Genomic DNA, 20,908 nt, shown 5'->3' on the forward strand with positions numbered 1-20,908 from the left:
GATAATGTCTATTGTAAGACTTCACTTCATTTATGAAGGCTTTAGGAGGAATCTCAGTATCTCCTTCATTAACCTACTTTTTGTTTGTTACCATAGAACTGCGATGTTGGTGATTCATCAAGCAGCGAAATAACCCCATGTCAGGATGGCATTACCTTACATGTTTCTATGGGGTCCAGTGGAGCAGTAAAGGTTCTGCTTGGCCCTCGCCGGGTCAGCTCACTATGTGCATGGCCGGACTTTAGCGGAGCAAGTGCATTTCTCTTCCAGCAAGAGTATACGCAGTGATATAGGGCAGTCTTTGCCAGGGCTCCAAGAGCAACCTTGGCCTAGTCAGTGAATAGCAGCGGTACTGTATTATGTGTCACTGTGATTTCTAGCAATAATGATTGGTACTGCTGTGTAATAATAAAAAGACCCCTATGTCTCAAATCCACTGCTGACCCTAACAGCTGCAGAGATACAGGTAGTTCCAGCTATTTATATTTATTCGCCCTATACATTATCTACATCAACTGATCTACTGTGTACCGACCCGGCTTGTCAATTAACCCTTCTCCTGCTGAGTCCCTGGCTTATCTGTATCAACTGATCTACTGTGTACCGACCCGGCTTGTCAATTAACCCTTCTCCTGCTGAATCCCTGGCTTATCTGCATCAACTGATCTACTGTGTACCGACCCGGCTTGTCAGTTAACCCTTCTTCTGCTGAATCCCTGGCTTATCTACATCAACTGATCTACTGTGTACCGACCCGGCTTGTCAATTAACCCTTCTCCTGCTGAATCCCTGGCTTATCTAGACCAACTGATCTACTGTGTACCGACACGGCTTGTCAATTAACCCTTCTCCTGCTGAATCCCTGGCTTATCTGCATCAACTGATCTACTGTGTACCAACCCGGCTTGTCAATTAACCCTTCTCCTGCTGAATCCCTGGCTTATCTAGACCAACTGATCTACTGTGTACCGACCCGGCTTGTCAATTAACCCTTCTCCTGCTGAATCCCTGGCTTATCTAGACCAACTGATCTACTGTGTACCGACACGGCTTGTCAATTAACCCTTCTCCTGCTGAATCCCTGGCTTATCTGCAGCAACTGATCTACTGTGTACCGACCCGGCTTGTCAGTTAACCCTTCTCCTGCTGAATCCCTGGCTTAACTGCATCAACTGCATATAAAACATTATTTTATATGCCATTATTTTGTTTTCCCTGATTGTACATTTACAAGTTTCTACTTTTTACCTGTTATTATTCTACTATTTATATGCCTTTATCTTGTTTTTCCTGATTTTATATTTACCAGCAACTAGTTTTACCTGTTATTATTCTTGCCTATTTCCATTGTCCTTATTACCTCTCCTTCTATTATTCTTTGCCTTCCACGCCCTAATTGGTTATTGTCCTCCATCTTGCTATTGTCTCCCTGCTTATTCTTACCTGTTATCCGCTGTCCTTATTATCTTACTGTTCTGCTATCATTCTTACCTGTCTTCATTGTCCTTATTATCTCACTGTACTGTTGTTCCATGCCCTCCACGCCCTAATTCGTTATTATCTTCCACCTTTTCATTGTCTTCCTGCCTTTGTTCTTACCTGTTTTTCACTGTCCCCACTATCTCACTGTTCTGTTACTCTCTCTCCCTACTATGCCTCCCCGCTCTCACTCCATACCCATACTCTCCCCCCGCCCTACCTCTCCCGTTCCTCCCCGCCATCCCCCGCGCGTTGCTCATCTTGCTAACCTCATCCCCATTTCCCCCCTCTCCTCTCCCCCTTTCTTCTGTGCCCTCTGGAATGCCAGATCCGTCCGCAACAAGCTGACTGCTATCCACGACCTCTTTCTATCCAACTCCTTTAACCTTCTTGCCGTTACTGAAACCTGGCTCTCCGATTCTGATACTACTTCCCCCGCTGCCCTCTCCTATGGTGGCCTCTCCTTCACCCACTCCGCCAGGCCTGGTGCCCGCCCTGGCGGTGGAGTAGGCCTCCTCCTCTCCTCCACCTGTACTTTTCGTGTCATTCCCCCTGAACCCTCCCTCTCCTTCTCCTCTTTTGAAGCTCACTCCATCCGCCTCTTCTACCCCATCCATCTCCGTGTCACTGTCATCTACCGCCCCCCTGGCCCCACCTCCCTCTTCCTTGACAACTTTGCTAGCTGGCTTCCTCACTACCTCTCCTCCGATCTCCCCTCGATCATTCTCGGTGACTTTAATATCCCCATCGACAACCCCACCTACCCTGCTTCCAGCAAACTGCTCACCCTCTCTTCCTCCCTTGGTCTCACCCAATGGACCTTCTCCTCTACCCACTGCCTTGGTCACTCCCTTGATCTTGTCTTCTCCTACCTATGTAATCTCTCCGACTTCTCCATCTCTCCCTTTCCTCTATCCGACCACTATCTCCTCTCCTTCTCTCTCTCCTCTTCTCCTGCTCCCCTCCCCCTGCCCAAACCTACTCTGTCCATACGCAACCTCGATGCTCTTGACCCTGCCTCTCTGTCCTCCTCTCTCGATACCCTCCTTTCTCCCCTTTCCTCCCAGGCCTGCCCCAACCAGGCGGTCTCCCTCTACAATCACACCCTCACCTCCGCTCTGGACGCGGTCGCCCCTGCCCACTCCGTCCACCCCCGCTGCTCCAAACCCCAACCCTGGCACTCCAAATTTACCCGCTTCCTCCAAAAATGCTCCCGTTCCGCCGAACGTCACTGGAGAAAATCCCGCTCCCTGGCTGACTTCCTCCACTTTAAATTCATCCTTTCATTCTACAGCTCTGCCCTCTCACTCGCTAAACAATCTTTCTTTAAATCCCTCATCTCTTCCCAGTCCTCTAACCCCCGCCGCCTCTTTACCACCTTCAGCACTCTCCTGGCTCCCTCCCCTCCCCCCACCCCCTCCTCCCTGACTGCCTCTGATTTCGCCTCCTTCTTCTCCTCTAAAATCGAGGCCATCCGACTTGAAATCTCCTCCTCCACTCTCTCTTCCACCCCTCCCACTCTTCTGTCCTCCCCCCCCAACCACCTTCCCCTCCACTACTTCCGTCCCACCACCGGCGAGGAAGTCCACTCTCTCATTTTATCCTCCCCCCCCCACTACCTGCCCCCTGGATCCCATCCCCTCCCACCTTCTTCGCTCCCTTTCCCCCACCACCTGCTCCCACCTCGCTCACCTCTTTAATCTCTCCCTCTCCACTGGCATCTTCCCCTCCTCCTTCAAACATGCTCTCGTATCCCCCATTCTTAAGAAACCTAATCTCGACCCCACTTCTCTCTCGAACTATCGCCCCATATCTCTTCTCCCTTTTGCCTCCAAAATTCTTGAGAGGCTCGTCTGCAGCCGTCTCACCTCCTACCTTTCTGAATATTCCCTCCTTGATCCTCTCCAGTCTGGTTTCCGCCCCCTCCACTCCACTGAAACTGCCCTGGCTAAAGTCACCAATGACCTCCTCTCTGCAAAAGCCAGTGGCCACTTCTCCCTTCTCATCCTCCTTGACCTCTCTGCAGCCTTTGACACCGTTGACCACCCCCTCCTCCTTCACACCCTCCAGTCTTTCGGCCTCTCCGGCCCAGTCCTGTCCTGGTTCACCTCTTACCTTACTCACCGTTCCTTCTCTGTCACCACCTCTGGGTCTCTCTCCCCCCCATCCACCCTTCCAGTCGGGGTCCCTCAGGGCTCTGTTCTGGGACCCTTACTCTTCTCTCTATACACCTCCTCCCTGGGTGAACTCATCAGCTCCTTCGGCTTCAGCTACCACCTTTACGCTGACGACACTCAACTATACCTCTCCTCTCCTGATCTCTCTCCCTCCCTCCTCTCTAGGGTGTCCGCCTGCCTCTCTGCCATCTCCTCCTGGATGTCCTCTCGATTCCTCAAACTTAACCTTGCCAAAACTGAGCTCATAGTTTTTCCTCCCTCTCATACTCCATCCCCTTCTGACCTCTCCATCACTGTCGACAACACCTCTATCTCCCCTGTCCCCCAACTTCGCTGCCTTGGTGTCATCCTCGACTCCTCTCTCTCCTTTGGCCCCCACATCCTCTCTCTTGCTAAATCCTGCCGCTTCCAGCTGCGCAACATCGCTCGCATCCGGCCCTTCCTCTCCCAAGATGCCACCAAATGCCTTATCCACTCTCTGATCATCTCCCGCCTGGACTACTGCAACCTCCTCCTCACTGGCCTCCCCCACTCTCATCTCGATCCCCTTCGATCCGTCCTTAACGCTGCAGCTAGGCTTATTTTCCTCTCTCGCCGCTCCTCTTTTGTCTCCCCCCTCTACCTAGCCCTTCACTGGCTCCCATTCCCCTTCAGAATCCTCTTTAAGCTCCTCACACTCACCTACAAGGCCCTCGCCAACTCCACTGCGCCCTACATCTCCACCCTCCTCTCTATTCATGCTCCATCCCGCCCTCTCCGTTCTGCCTCTGACCGTCGCCTCTCTTCCCCCCTTATAACCTCCTCCCACGCGCGTATCCAAGACTTCGCCCGCGCTGCCCCCCTCCACTGGAACAAGCTCCCTCCCTCCATCAGAACTTCCCCTAATCTGTCCAGCTTCAAACGGGCCCTAAAAACCCACCTTTTTCTTAAAGCCTTTCTGTCTCCCACTTAACTTCCTACCTTATCTTCTGCCTCTGTCCCCCTACTCTCCCTCTCTCCCCTGCGTCTCTCTGTCTGTCCACCCCTTCCCTTAGATGGTACGCTCCTCTGAGCAGGGCCATCTCTCCTCCTGTTTCCACCACTTCTAACTCTGCTCTCCAGCTACTTAGCCCTCCTCCTCAAAGGTCCTCCACCCCACGTCCACTTTCGCTCCCTCCTCCCCCCTGGGGGTCTCCCTGTCTTCCGCGCCTCCCTTCTTGGGCCCCGTCGTTTTCGGATCCTCCCTCCCCCTTCCCCGCCCTCTCTAGCTGTGCATTGAGCGTACTGAGTTGCTGTGTTTACTGTACTGTGCTGTCTCCCATTGTATTGTGATTTTGTTTGTCTCTGTACGGCGCTGCGGATGCCTTGTAGCGCCTTATAAATAAATATTAATAATAATAATAATATACATTAAAGAGTTACTGCTTGCCATAGCATCCGCAATACTTGTTCTGTTATCTCCATCTCAGGGTGCCAACTACAGAAGAATATCATTAGAATTATGAATAAATCAGTTTTAATGATTAAAAATTTGTTTTTATCATTTTAATCTATTTTTAAAGTTTTTTCCCCACTACTAAGCATGCTCATTCTGCAAAGACTTGCCCAACAAATCTGTAAGTTATCTCTTACCGCTCAGGGCCAGTATGCCAAGGCAGATAAGTCAGGACAGGCGATACAAAACACACAAAGAACATCCTCATTAGTGACTTCTAATAAAAAGCCCTTGGGTATAATGCAGGATGCAGCCACATGCCTCACCTAAGATGATGTGAAACAATGTCTTAATAGCTTATAAGGAAACATTCGCAAAGCTAATAACATAACTAAGTAACTTCCCCTATAATATGCACATAAATGGACACAGTTCCCAGACACACATTGAGCTTTCTGCACATAGCAGTGAATGGGGCCGCGTCACGGTGGGTGTCAGCCTGGACCTATGTGTAGAGGGTGTATATTAGGACGGATGTGTATAATGCAGGCACAGCAGCCATGTTTGTACTCCCTCAGGCCGGGCTGAGCCTTATTGCAGGATTCTGGATACTCCTAGACGTCTTATTTCTACTGTCCCTGTTCCTACATCTGCTGTGGACCGGGAGCAGCAACTCCACCCTGGGCGGTGTCTTCCAGGATCTCATCCGCTTTGGGAAGACGAAGCTCGGGAGGCGCCCTGCCTGGCTGCGCTGGTTTGACTTGCCGAAGAGGTAGAGACTAACCCAATGAAGGGAGTTTATGAAGGTTGTATAGTTTACCAGGTGGCAGCGAGTTGTAGTTCCCCCGCAGAGTTATAGTCACAGGGTTCCTACTTCTGACATTAACCCCTCATAAGCTAGCTTGTTATTTTGGTATACTTTGCCTTAACCCATGTCTATCACTTGCTTGACAGATGGTTCTTTCACTTTTATTCTGTGTCTGTAATCTGGAACGGAGCGTTGCTGGGTTTCCTTATTCAGTCGTTGGTGTTCGGCGGTCACATTCCACAATGGGTTCAATCATTAATCAATTGTTTCAACAAGGACTCCCAACACAAAGTATCAGGTGAGTGTATTGTAGTGAAACTCCACTTCTGTAACCTTGTGCAGTGCAGGACTAGAAATGGGGAGCATGGGCCTTTATTCCTCAGTTGAAATGTTAAGGATTTAGTAAGGAGTATTCTTAAAACTAAAATTATAATCCTGAAATAAACTCCTACCTCCCACAGCTTAGCCCAGACCTGGGCTGCGTTGTAGCTATAGGGGCAGATTCAGTTGTAAAAAAAATCACAGCGAATGACCGCGAGACACTACGCTGCGATCTTTTTTAGTAAAATATTCGCTCACTTTTGCTTGCGCCACATAGAGGCGTGAGCGTTACTTATTACAGTATAAGTGGTAAACATGCACAGGAACATCGTGGCTAATTGAATCTGCCCCCTAGAGTCTCCAGCCTGTCATATTGGGCATACTCTAGTGTGGCTCCTTCTTGGGTGAATAGGTGGTGGAGAATTTTATTTCCCCTCACCAATTTTTTAGCTATTATAGGAACACAGGTTAAGAATACAGAAAGTAAATAAAGTTTGTATAGGAGGTGATGTTCTCCTGCACATCTGAGTATAACTAATATATCGCTTAAGTGAACCACTAGTTGTTTAATTTATTGTAACTTTTAAAATATAAGTGTGTTGAACAAGGGCCTCTTTGTTAAATATAATTAGTTTTTGTATGATTGACGGGAGAAAAACAACTTGTGCAAATATACAAATTGGTAACGGCTATATAAATGTCCTCTTTGGATATTGTAGTTAAGAGATCTCCAGGAAACACTACTTGTAATACATCAAATTGCATTTTCATTACTCGGTTTTGCAGATCAGCCTTGTCTTTTAGGTTTTTTTTTATTAGCCTTTGTAAACACAATTCAGTACATATACACATGTCATTTACGTGTCTGTGTTTACATGGTAATCCTAATTAGTCCAAGCTTTATTCCTAGCGGAGGGCTTACATAATGTTCATTGACATGTACAGTAGTGTATATAATTTGACCGTGTATAGCTAAGCTCAGAGCTGTGGAAGAGAACACTGTCCAAATTTTTTGGGAGAAAGCAATATGATTACTCCCGCTATAGAAATTCTAAACATTGGGAGGTACGCTACGTATAGCAATATGTATGTTGAATAACATAACATTTCTATAGATAAAGTTCTAGGGGTATATTTACTAAACTCTGGGTTTGAAAAAGTGGAGTTGTTGCCTATAGCAGCCAATCAGATTCTAGTTGTCATTTTGTAGAACGTACTAAGTAAATAACTAGAATCTGATTGGTTACTATAGGCAACATCTCCACTTTTTCAAACCTGCAGTTTCCTTAGTCTCTGGTTCCAGACCCCATCACTTTCACTACAGCAGAACTTCAATTCCAAATGTTGCTGTTCTCTGGAAATGTAGGTGTCAATGTATGTTTTAACAGCCAGTAACTGCACATATTTGTATAGTGCCGTGTGTCTGTGAGCAAGAAATGAGGCAGATGAACTTTGACTGCTTCTGAACGCAAGGTTTCTAGATGAAAATAAATATTGGGGATGTTTATGAAAACAAGTGCAAAGGAAAATAGTGGTGTTGACCTTTGCACTAAAATAATAATAATTGGAATGTCTGGTTGCTAATGGCACCAGCACCTTTTTGTTTTGTATTCGTTTTCATAAATGTCCCCCCTGTGTCCGAAAATGCCAGAATGACCACAGCTTTAGTGCTAATTTAAAATGTATCTGCTTTTTGTTTATTTTCTAGGAGGTGCTTAAGAGACACAGGTTCTTGATTCTTAAAATACAATATTTATAGGATGATTCGGTGGTGCCTATGTGTATATTCATGTATTTTGTTCCTTTGACTATAGGTGGAGAATTTTCTACTCTCCTGGCGCTCTCCTTGCTGTGGTTACACAGCCTCAGAAGGTTGGCTGAGTGTCTCTTTGTGAGTGTCTACTCCAAGGGGGTCATTCACTTTGCTCAGTATTGTCTTGGCATTGGCTACTACTTTCTCATTGGGATAACAGTACTTGATCATGCCAAGCTGGAAAACAAAGGTAAGTGTGTATTTGAATGGTGTTGTTAAACCCTACAAGGGACACTTACATATGTGATGTTTCTCCTGTAATTGGTGTTGCAAAGGGGGTTTTTTTTCCTCCCATTTTATGGATTTGTTATTTGTATGTATAGAGTTGCACAGCTCTTTATCTTTGTGTTAGCTCTCACTCTATTCACTTCACTAGACTGGCTTTATGTTGGGCACACATGGGTCTAATAACACACAGGTTTCACATGACGTTTTTGTGATACAGATCTTGGGGGGGGGGGGACATATCCTTGTGGTCAGTAGTGACTGCGGTCAACAACCAACAGAATTTTCAGGCATGTGTAGCCAGCATCCCAGCATCGTCTATTAGACTCTGCTCAGGTAACCAATGTCCGTCGCCAGCAGTGCAGTGGGTACAAGCTGAGCAGAAAACATATAAGTAAATATAAATTTACATTCACTGTACAATTTCCCCAGTATTTTACATGGCCATCTTCTGGGCAACTAAGAATATTCACAAGTCTTAAAGTGAACTGTCTATATACTGGCAGGAAAATGTTTGGTGAGAAACATCCTGCGTTATATAATTTGAGCTAATGTAACTAGTCAAAGGAACTTCCTCCAACATGAACAGCTAATTTGTATAATGCTGAAGACTTCTTATGACACAGAGGGTGGGGCACAGTTTTATAAGTGATTCTGCTTAACAATGGTTAATGTATTAATAGCTCACATAAGAAGGCTTTTACTCCTGCTGTACTATTTAAGGAAACATTATATATATATATATATATATATATATATATATATATATGTGTATATGTACATATAATATTTCATGAATTGCACTTATAGTGCAAAATATGCTGTTTTTTTGTTTTTTGTCCTTGTTACGCTTAGGAATACATAAGCCTTTTCAGAAGAAAAGTAATGCTCCACTGTATTAACCCTTTGTTTGGGGTGGCAGTGATTATTCCGAAGTGGATAAATCGCTATAACAACAAAATAAAGCCAATTCCAATAATCGTGACATAAAGGAATTGCAGCTGTACTATAAACAAGACAGAGCGACACACATTTCCCACAGCTGCTATATATTCCGAGAGCAGCAAATGCTGGCACTTGCAATTGATGTCACTTACAATGCAGAAAGTGACATTTTCGATTTTAAAGCAGCAATGCCAGGACCCGCTGCCTGGATAAAATAATCTAAGGGTTACGCTCCTGGCATTGCCGCTTTAAAACAGCAAATCTCATTTTCTCCATTCTAAGTGACGTTAATTCAAACTCCCGGCATTTGCTGCTCTCGGAATGTAAAACAGCCATGAATAAGGTGTCGCTCATGTGGTCTGTCTTATTTATAGTAAGTTTGCAATTGCTTTATATCGTGATTATTGCAATGGGCTTTATTTTGTCACTATACCTATTGTCTAAATTATCATCGTCTGTATAATGTACCCAACCCCTTTGTTTGCTAGTGTGAAGTTTCACCATCTGTCGCATGTAAATATCTATACAATGAGTAGATCAATAAGCACACGTTTTTTATTCAAACGGACCTGCAGATCTTGGAGCAATAGTTTGTGGTGTGTTAAACACTTATTATGTTTCTTTATTTATGGTAAATCTCTTTTTTTTTTTAATGTTTGACTTTTCAAAACTGCTTCTGGTCTATGCGTGAAGCGCTTGTTGTAGCTTTGTTACCAGACTAACCTCAGTATTACTGTGTGCTTCTTAGCAAAAATAATTTATTTTTTTTTTGTTTTTTTTATTACTATTTTCTTCTCCCAGTCGCTGGTAGAGATCTTGTGATGCAAGTTCGCTGGTACCACGTCTTTGGGGTTCTGCTGTACATCTGGGCCTCCTTGCACCAGCACAGATGTAACACAATTCTTGCTAATCTTAGGAAAAGTAAATCTGGTGAGTAAATCGCTTCTCAAAGACGTCTGCAAAAAACTGAATTGTAATGTAATAATTAATTTATTTTTTTTAATTTGATAAAGACTGAAATATCACTTTATTGATTGTTAATAGTACGTTATAGTAGATCAATAAACATTACCTTAATGGGGACAAGAAAATTACCTATATCTACTATTCTACTTGAAATACGTTTGTCGTGCTACTTCACAATGAGTTTTTGGTTTTGTTTTTGCAGGTAAAATTCTAACCATGAACCATGCTGTTCCGACTGGAGACTGGTTTGAGCTCGTATCCTGTCCACACTACTTTGCGGAGCTATTGATTTACGTATCTATAGCGGTCCTTTTGGGATTAACGCATATGACCTGGTGGCTCCTGGTTTTGTTTGTTTTGTTTAATCAGTCATTGGCTGCTATTTTATGTCATGAGTTTTATCATGAAAAGTTTGACGCTTACCCCGCTCAGAGGAAAGCTTTCATACCATATGTGTTTTAGTGGGTCCCTAAACAAAGCGCCCGATTACATCACTAAATGTGTCTGTTACCACAGGAGCTATGGCAAAGATATGGGACTCTTGGGGGAATCGGTATTCTGTTCTAACTGGCCTGTTACATGGACCGTGTGTGTATTTTGCATACTGTTTACAGCAACGTTTTTCTAATGAAGTTTTTGTATGATAGTCAATGCTTGAAAACTACACTTGCATTTATAATACATTAGTCTCAATGTAGCTTGTTCAAAACCAACCGTTAAAGTGCAGAATCCCTGTTGTGCGTTGAACAAAAAACCTTTATTAAACACATGTACGTCTTTAAGTGTTTTTGTTGTTGGGAACAGAAAATGCATTGGTTTGAATAAGCCTTAAGACTTCCGTTATTTTATTTGTATACATGAGTTATTAACCGTAAACCCACATCTGTGCCTGTATCAGCAAATGTCAGCTTTGTCCTCGCTAACTGACTGAATATAAACCTGACGCTTAACTCAATCTGGATCTGTGGAAGTTTGGTGCTGTTGCAGATGACTGCACATACATACCAACATCTGTCATCTGCCAATCTCAAGCATGCTCTTCGCTTTGAGGACACGCATGTGATATAGGCACACGTGTGGGCAAATTTACTGTTCTCTTATGTATACAAATGAACGAGCTCCCAGGAATCGTTGTGGATTGTCCACACCAACGCGTTTTAGGATCGAGGTCAATATAAGGTGACCAGATATTGAAGCAGCAAAAAGGTAACAGTGTTTTGTATAATTGTCATACTGTCTACACTTGCCAAATAATAATTATGCTTTTATATGCACAATATGCTTCCAGCAGGTCAATGCCTGTGGTGTCCCTTCCTCTATTGCAATCAAAGGGTATATTCAGCCTGGGTTCAGTTTCCACTGCTTTACTGAGGTGAATGGTCATCCAACCTAGGGCATAAGCTATTGAATCACATCTTCACAGTATTATGCCTAAGTTGTCTTGTCTTGTTTTGTTTTTGTCACTGGTGTATTATTTTACTTTTTTTTAAAGTTGTGGGTTTTTTTTTGTTTTTTTGTTTCTACCACCGCATTCTGCATATAACACACTTTGAAGAAAACCAAAGGTAGCCTAAATAAACTTGCAGCCTTTTTCTACTAGTCACTAGCTACAGTATGTGTCATATATTAAATGGTACGATGTTTACAGCTAGGAGTCACATTTTGTGGGGATTTTGTTTGTTTGTTATGGGGGTATAAAGTTGAAGGGGAAGGGGGGTGGAGACCAAATACTTGTGTGTCCAAACCCTATCTTGGGGGGTCTGCTTCCTGCTTTGAGAGCTGTACCCCTATGTGCCTTTTCTTGAGAGATTTAGTGTATGCCTTTTGTGCAGTTAGTAAAAACCATAATATTTTATATTTTACACACTTTTTGTACTAGATGATGCTTGTGTTGTTTTTATATCTTGCATGTGTATGACTTTTTGCATTAAAAAACAAAACAAAAAAACAAACCTGTTTTAATTCTAACAGAGAATAAACCTGGACAGAATGTGAGAGGATGAGATGAGACTAGCGTTCTGTGCTGTTCTGTCTCTGTGTCCCTTATTCTCCTGAATGGCTGTGTGTGCATACAATTGGATAGGGTCACTGGATAGGATACCTTATACATTAATTATTGAAGGGGTCATGATTACTCTTGTGTGTTTTGGGTCCATGGATGTGGTATGTTGATTTAACCCTTGCAGGTGCACAAGTTCCGTGCTCTGGTAACTGATATGAGGCTTAGGTTTTCAAAGACCCACATTTGATGTTATATATCAGATCAATAACTGCAATTCATTTATACAGTGCTTTAAAATATATAAAATATTAAGGTCTAGTAATTGCTGTGGTTTAGTGTCGTCTGACAATATATATATTTTTTCTTTGCTCCCCCATAAAACACAATGCTATTTGAATACCTTTGCAAATTACTACTTAAATACTATACAAAAGTGTTTGAGATGAATTTGATCTATCCATGCAAATATTAAGAAATTGATACAGTGCAATACTGTGAAAATAAGTCTGGTCATTAAGATATAAACCACCTCTGGTCGTGAAGGAGTTAAAGTATTCTTCAAGCACGTCATTTGGAAGCACCGTTTCTGCAGAGCATTAATGTGTATAAAAGAAGAAAAAAAACAAGTCTTTTGCAGCTACCTCCAGTTCCATGAAAGACGTATTCACCATTGACTCCCTTTTTGAATTTTTTTCATTTTTTTTTTTATTTTTTTTTTATATATTTTTGCCACTGAATGTCATCAGCGCTGCATGTTGGTCCAAGTTATATAGAAAGGTAGTCTGAGTAATCTAATATGTATATACGCTTTTTACCTAAAGATTTCCTTACCATTAGAACAATCTATTTCTACTTTAACATAGACTACCATTCCTTCAATCCCCCCTATTTATATCCCGTCACTCCCAATTATCCTTATTGGACCTTTTTCTTGGATATCCTTTAGTTTTATACATTATAATATAATTATACACATAATATACTTATTTTGTTTGATATGCTCAAACAATTCCTAAGCTGGATTCCCCCTCTCACAAGTTAACGCATCTATTATTTATGATATCATTATTAATATATCATATGTTTAACTTAAGTTATAATGATGATGTCATTTGTAATGTGATTCACTGACTTGTTGAAAATGTATATATCCAGTGTCTTATTATTAATAATAATAATAATGTTTTCCCCTTTTAAAAGCAATAAAAAGTTTTAAACACTGCAAAGTTCTCGCCAAACAATGAGGCTACAGATGAATGGGTTTCTTTTACTTTTCAAAAAGGTGGTTCGTGTTTTGTATCTTTCCTCCGCACGCAAGAGCATGGAAATTAAGCATATTATTATATAAAAAGCCCCATTTCAAAGATTTATAAAAAACACTATACATTGATGTTTATCAACCTGAAAACCATTTTTCTGAGGATCCCAAGCTCCCCTGCTGCACAGACCTGCGCATAGTTCTCACTTGTATGCCAAAAGGAATGGGGGGGAGGGTTGTACCATGTTTCAGACCCCAAAAAGGCACATATTGACCCTCTAGATTTGACATAGAGCAGATGCTATAGGCTTTGAAATAAAATGTCACACATGGAAGAGCACAACAGTTGAAATAAATGACTTCAACCAAATAGGGAGTAGATGATGGACCCAGTCAATGTTTTGCCATGACCTAATGCTCATACAGAGTCTTGCCTGCCACATGGGGAGCATCTTTAGACATTCGTTGAGAGCCAGCAAACTAGCACTATTCCCAGCAGACACTGACCATTTCCCAATATTTCCACCACTGCCAGGAAACTGGCTTTCAGAGGCTTGTGTTGTGCTAATAGCCTGGCACTTGGCAGCTTGGCACCAGGACCTTGGTTCTTCCTGGGGTCAGGAAGCCAGCTCCTGGTTGCCTCCAAGAACCAGTTACCAGGTTGCCTCAAGGATCTTCCCTAGCTATAAGACTGTGGGCTGGATGGTGAGGGGATAGGTAAAGATGTCCTCCAGGCAGTTCGGCATCAGAAGCGTATGCCCCTGGTTTATGTCAGACACTTGGGCCAATGTTTTTATCCATTTCTTTTTATATGTGCAACAAACATGCTCTCTATTGGGCATCAATAAAACTTATAAAGGAGAATCAACTTCCCATCTTGTGTACATTGGTTAATTATGACTATTTTTAATAGGGCTTGTTTTTATTAACGCAATCCCACATAATTTGAAAGTTTGTTCTTCAGATGGATGTCCTATGGTATATATAGTATGTAATATTGTGAGTCAGCTAAATGTCCACTAAATTTGGACAGAAGTTGATGTAATTTTGTGCAGGAATTTAAGTCCCTCGAACGTGTTCATCATCAACAGATAATAATTTAGTTGTTTTAATGTATAAGTTTTTTATTGTAATTTATTATATGAGCTCATTCCTTCAATCCGCCCTATCACCCCATAAATTTAGTTTGTTGTAATTAATTGTTTACTAAATTGGATTATATCACTTTATCCACAAATCTCTTGCTGTTTCTGTAATAGTTCTAGCTATTGCATAATTTAATATTTTGATATTCAGTCTGGTGACATTGTGGGCAGCATGGTGGCTAAGTGGTTAGCACTTCTGCCTCACAGCACTGGGGTCATGATTTCAATTCCCGACCATGGCCTTATCTGTGTGGAGCTTGTATGTTCATCCCGTGTTTGCGTGGGTTTCCTCCGGGTGCTCCGGTTTCCTCCCACACTCCAAAAACATACTGGTAGGTTAATTGGCTGCTATCAAAATTGACCCTAGTCTGTCTGTGTGCGTGTGTGTGTGTTAGGTAATTTAGACTGTAGGCTCCAATGGGGCAGGGACTGATGTGAATGAGTTCTCTGTACAGCGCTACGGGATCAGTGGCGCTATATAAATAAATGGTGATGATGATTTGCACAAATACTTACAGACCAGGAGTAATAACACTAATGAATATATCAAATACCAGCCCTTACTCTGAGCTTACCTCATTCACTACAGCTCACTGCCTCCTCACCTCTACTCAAACCTTAATAACCATTGCTCAGGCATGTTGAAGTTAAATAAGAGGTTTTCATTATAAAGTACATTTTAAAAGCTGCATTTTACATTGCATCAGTCTACATCTCACCAACTGTTACTTGCTAGTTTCCTGTCTCAATTTAACAAAATGCATATATTAATTGTTGCAACAAGCATATAAATACATTTTATCCTAATATCCCCACTTTGACAACTACTAATCAAAGTCCTGTCTTGGTTCTGAGTTACATATTACACCACTATGCACATCAGAAACATGAAATCAATACTATACAAATCGTTATTAGCTAACTCAGACTACCGTACTGTATAACTTGGACCAACATGCAGCACTGATGACATTCAGTGGCAAAAATACATAGAAAATTCAAAAAAAAAAGTCCATGGTAAATACTTCGTTCATGGAACTGGAGGTACTTGTGTGGGATTATATATGGAATAGAATTTCATTTGTTTTCAAGATGGCTCGTGTCTGACCACTTATATTCAGTACCATTATCTGCACGTAGTATCTTTGGCATCCTGAAAAACTTGTTACCTAGAAACTTGTTACCAAGATATTCAAGTTCAACTACTATGTCCTTGCTGTGTAGCAACTATACAATTCTGTAACTTGGTGAATGTGAGAAAATACTTCCTGTTGCCTCAATGCTCGTGGGTCCACACATGTCCATGTGTATCATCATCATCATTTATTTATATAGCGCCACTAATTCCGCAGCGCTGTACAGAGAACCCATTCACATCAGTCCCTGCCCCATTGGAGCTTACAGTCTAAATTTCCTACTATAGACACACACACACACACACACACACACACACACACACACGGAGAGACTAGGGTCAATTTTTGATTGCAGCCAATTAACCTACCAGTATATTTTTGGAGTGTGGGAGGAAACCAAAGCACCCGGAGGAAACCCATGCAAACACAGGGAGAACATACAAACTCCACACAGATAAGGCCATGGTCGGGAATTGAACTCATGACCCCAGTGCTGTGAGGCAGAAGTGCTAATCACTACGCCACTGTGCTGCCCTGTATATGTGTATCAAGTCCAGAGGCCTTTCAGCTCTTCTATTAAGTTCTGGAAAATATTTCTTTGTCATTTTCCATTTCAAGTAGCTAATGAATGTCAATATTATTATTATTATTAATTTTTATTTATAAGGCGCCACAAGGTGTCCGTAGCGTTTGCATAATCTTGATGTCAGTGAGGTACTTTCCTTTGGGGTTCCTATGTTCTAGTTGTTAGTGCCATATGCTTTTTTTTGCTCTTCAGCTGCTACAATTCATCAGTGGTTTTTCCTTATTGTCACAACATTGCTTTTTATATTTTTTTAATTAACAACAGGTTGCTTTGAAAACTATGTACATATAGTACATTCTTTACTGGTATCTTTCTGGTGAGTGTAGGGGACACTGGGCAGTTAACCTTCATTATTCCTTCCATCATATACTGTTTATAAACTAAACTCTTCCAACTTACTTTGGCCAAGGTGAGAGAAAAGCTTTTATTATTAGTCAATATGACTTTTGGTTCATCATCCTCACCATTTATTTATATAGCGCCAATGATTCCGCAGCGCTGTACAGAGAACTCATTCACATGAGTCCCTGCCCCATTGGAGCTTACAGTCTAAATTCCCTAATATACAGACACAGAGAGAGAGAGACTAGGGTCAATTTGATAGCAGCCAATTAACCTACTAGTATGTTTTTGGAGTGTGGGAGGAAACCGGAGCACCCGGAGGAAACCCACGCAAGCACAGGGAGAACATACAAACTCCACACAGATAAGGCCATGGTCAGGAATTGAACTCATGACCCCAGCGCTGTGAGGCAGAAGTGCTAACCACGTGCTGCCCATGACACCAAAACTAGCTTTCAAATCTCAGCAGTGGACATTTAGTTGTCCAAGTTTCTTGCATACAAAACATTCCCATAGTTCATTCTCACCCCACTCATTTGAACTTATATTTGATTCTGCCCTGGGTACATTGTCATTGCTTATGCCTGTTGTCTTTTACAAGCATGCCATTTACATATTCTAACGTGAGCTCATCAAAGGTTTAATAGCTGTCTGGAAGACCACTGAGTAACAATGCAGCTACATGCAAGTCTTCTATTTCTTCTCCAATATAATGTAGGTACTCTATTCATAATTATGTAGTTTTATCATTACAATTTATTTGCTCTTTCTCCCGAATTTTTTTTGCAGTTTCAGATTTGCATATGTACACAATTGGATGCTATTTCTCATTCCAAACTTCTGGGATTGTAACAGACCTGGGGGTAAATGTATTAACATGCGGGTTCTTCAACACCCGCGAGTTCAGCGTCTTCGGCGATTAAATTTAAAGCGGCGCTGCCTTGTAGAGGGAAACTTCCCTTTACAATGCAGCGCCACTTTAAATTTAATCGCCGAAGACGCTGAATTCGCGGGTGTTGAAGAACCCGCATGTTAATACATTTACCCCCTGGGCTCTTCTGTATATTTGCGCTTACCTTCCCTTGTTAGCATCATTTTTACTTTGAACTTCATTGACTGCTAGTTCTGGTTTGTTATATTGACCACTGTGAACTTCAATAGTTGCTTTGGCCGTTTACTTCGTGATTCTGACTCTCTCTGTTATCCTGAGCCCATAACCGGTTAGCAGCAGGTAATATATGAGAGAGATCTTTATGTAGAGCAAATCTTAGAAGCTACTTCTTACTAGATTCCTGTCTCTTGTCCTCTCTTTTATTTTAAACTTTATTAACTTGACAAAACGCATGCAATACAGTAGTTACCGCAACATTATTCTAACATCTTTGTAAGAATAGTAATTATTTTAACATCTGTGAAAATGTACATTTTATTACAAGAAATGATGTAGTCACAAATAATGCATATCAAATATTGTTTCCCAAGGGAGAGGGTATTACTACATTTAATATATCAGTGGCACACTGAGAGGGATCCTGAACCAGCTTAAGTTAACACTACCCACAGGAAGGGGGCGGAGTCTAACATGATCCTGGGACCACTGCAAGGAGTTCTGGGCTTAGCCGCAAGTATCACATGACATAATACACATCACTAAAGTTACTTTTTATTTTAATTAGGTATGTGACGCAAAGTTTGAAAAGCTCAGCATGTTACCACAAATTCAAGAAAGTACTATTATTATTTCTAAATCACCCAGAGGATGTTATTGCACACATTGGGGTGACTTAGAGTTGAACTTAAAAGTTATCAGCTTGTAAATGCAAAACCAGGTGGCTGAGAACTCTGGGTGTCTATCCGTTGACGTCATGGTGATCTCATCTATTGAAATATTAAATCTTTGCTCAGTTTGCGCCTGACTGGCTGGAGTGTGGGAAAATCCCCTGCGGTTGGCTGTTCACATATTGAACCTTCAAGGTTGATTTAAGTTAATTTATTTTGCTCTGTAAAGAGTAAGTCTCATCATTGTCATCACAAATTATTGCCAATTTGCAAACACAATCATTTGTGATCAATGTTTGCACTATAAATGGGAGGCCATATCCCTGATGAAGTCCTAGACAAAACGCGTTGGAAGGCCCTTCATATGCTCCTCTTTTAATTAAGTGGTTGTAACTGTACCAGTTTTTGGGTGTATGGACATTTGGTGAATGTTTGGTGAATTTCTGCTGACATCTCTATTGGTCCAGACCTGGGACATCTACATCCATCAAAGCCTCATTGTGGTTACAGATAAGCTTACCACTTTATATTCTGATATATTCAGATTTTTAACTATATGTAAAATAATTTTTTGACCACTGGATGGCTTATTATTTTACCTAGATTTGCTATGTTACCCTTTTGAGGGTGAGAAATTGTCCATAGGATTTGTCATACGAAAAAGAGAATATCCACAGATAAATATACAGTAATCGTTTGGAAAACAAAGAATTACAACATTCAGATAAGCTTCTTTACTTTATTATTTAAGTACACATATACAGTATATCGACACCATTTCTGATCTGCTTGTGAAACTAACATACTACACTATATGCTCTTGTCTTTTACTATTTTCTTTATTTGCTATTTTAGGTCCTGTTTGGTGGCAGAGGACCATTACAAGGGAAGCTGCAGATTCATCTTTATTGATTATTAACTGTTGGGTGTATCAGACATATAGAACTTATGATTTATTTTATAAATGTACACAACAAAAAGGAGTGCACAAAAGGCTTCTGTTAATATATATTTTAAGATATTATGATTTATTGTTCAATGTTATTGTAACCAGTCCTCCTATTCTCCCTCAATTGTTTAATTGATCTTGAGGGGCTTAGTTTATCCTTTAGTAAGCACTCTGTTTACATAGATGGCGCAGGCGTACTATACATTCATTCACGCGCTGCTTAGCACTTCGTACTCGGAGCTCGGATTTAGTAGTTCCTTCAGATATAAATAGTGCCATTTCAAGACTACGTTACTTTGGGAATGAATGTGTTTATTTAAAGGTAGAGTTGGATAGCTGGAGTTTAGTCCTTTCCCCCTTATGAATCCCACAATAGTTACAGACAAAACATGTACGGAATAACTTGTCCTGAGTGACCTTCTTCCTACATATCTGTTGCACATGTTTGGGTTGTAAGAATCCACCTTTGGAAGGAATTCAAGAACCTGGACTTTGCATCTTGTGTACCAGATAAACTTACAATGCTTTTATGATTTATGTGCAATCTTTATTATTTATTATGGGCTAATCTATTTAACACTGTAATTTGATATCTCTGCTATATATTTTCTGTTTAGACATAAGGGGGCCTGTTCTTCTGTACTTGCGTTGCTTTCAGATTTCACAGGTGTATTCAGGAAAGGGCTGCCCTGTGGACATTTAGAAGTGCTGGCAGGGTTTAATTGTTTTTTTATGTGGGGACATGTGCCATTCTTCATATTTAAGGTCTTACATTATTTATTGGCAGCTCTTATCACAGCGCCCTCACATTTATTTTTTAATTAAAACAAATTGTACAAATATATTCTCCGTTTTTAGCTGTAAATGTTCAATTCTTGATATTGATTTGCTGAGTATCTTAAAACAGGATGGTGCTAATGATTGCAGTCCATTCGTCATAGCCAATGTTGTCTCCTTGTCAAATAGTTTACATTTACAAGACAAGCATATTGAAGAAAGCTAAATGAGAAAGCATTTAACAAAAGCATTGATGCTCGGCACATTACTATATTCCCTTGGGGAAATTAAGTACACCCCCAAAAATATTTTCCAAAAATCTGAAATAATAATTAGAATGGTGGAATGTAAGCACTGTAAAAGGAGGTTTCTTTTCAACCATGTCAGAATTTTAAAAAGTTAAATGTGACCAGAAATATATATTTTTGCCCCCAATCTACTGACATGAATAAAATAAGAAAAATATTAATGTGTAAAGCAATATTTAGAATCCTATGATAGATGTAATTCAGCAAAGCACAATTCAATATACAAAATAATATGCAAATAATGATTTACATTGCTGTGACTATACACTTTTAAGTAAATACAGTGTACTATTTCACAATGTCAAATTGTTTTAGATTTTCATCCTAAACTACAAAGTTAGAGTAATATCTTTTTCAGAAATCAAAAGACTATTATTATTATTATTATTATTATTATTATTATTATTATTATTATAATAGTTAAGGCAATTGTTTGATAGTTTTGTCATTTGTTCTATTCACATTTCCAATACTTAGT

The 20,908-nt window shown here is 41.1% G+C and overlaps 1 protein-coding gene across 1 annotated transcript; it reads left to right on the plus strand.

Moving 5' to 3' along the window:
- The first annotated feature begins 5,565 nt into the window (after positions 1–5,565).
- Positions 5,566–12,080, plus strand: SRD5A3 (steroid 5 alpha-reductase 3). The gene is made up of 5 exons (XM_075195767.1): positions 5,566–5,842; positions 6,025–6,176; positions 8,014–8,202; positions 9,984–10,112; positions 10,351–12,080. Exons 1-5 carry the CDS (start codon positions 5,631–5,633, stop codon positions 10,608–10,610), a joined length of 942 nt encoding a protein of 313 aa, XP_075051868.1. The 5' UTR covers positions 5,566–5,630; the 3' UTR covers positions 10,611–12,080.
- The last annotated feature ends 8,828 nt before the right edge of the window (positions 12,081–20,908 follow it).

This window comes from Mixophyes fleayi, chromosome 1 (assembly GCF_038048845.1).
Source record: "Mixophyes fleayi isolate aMixFle1 chromosome 1, aMixFle1.hap1, whole genome shotgun sequence".
In the NCBI taxonomy this organism is placed as follows: domain Eukaryota; kingdom Metazoa; phylum Chordata; class Amphibia; order Anura; family Limnodynastidae; genus Mixophyes; species Mixophyes fleayi.

What these genes read in the sequence shown, in the direction of transcription:
- SRD5A3 (XM_075195767.1), top strand. Translation starts at nt 5,631, where the DNA reads ATGTTTGTACTCCCTCAGGCCGGGCTGAGCCTTATTGCAGGATTCTGG. An exon ending in TGGTTTGACTTGCCGAAGAG is followed by an intron (nt 5,843 to 6,024) that starts GTAGAGACTAAC and finishes CTTGCTTGACAG; the next exon opens with ATGGTTCTTTCACTTTTATT. An exon ending in TCTTAGGAAAAGTAAATCTG is followed by an intron (nt 10,113 to 10,350) that starts GTGAGTAAATCG and finishes TTGTTTTTGCAG; the next exon opens with GTAAAATTCTAACCATGAAC.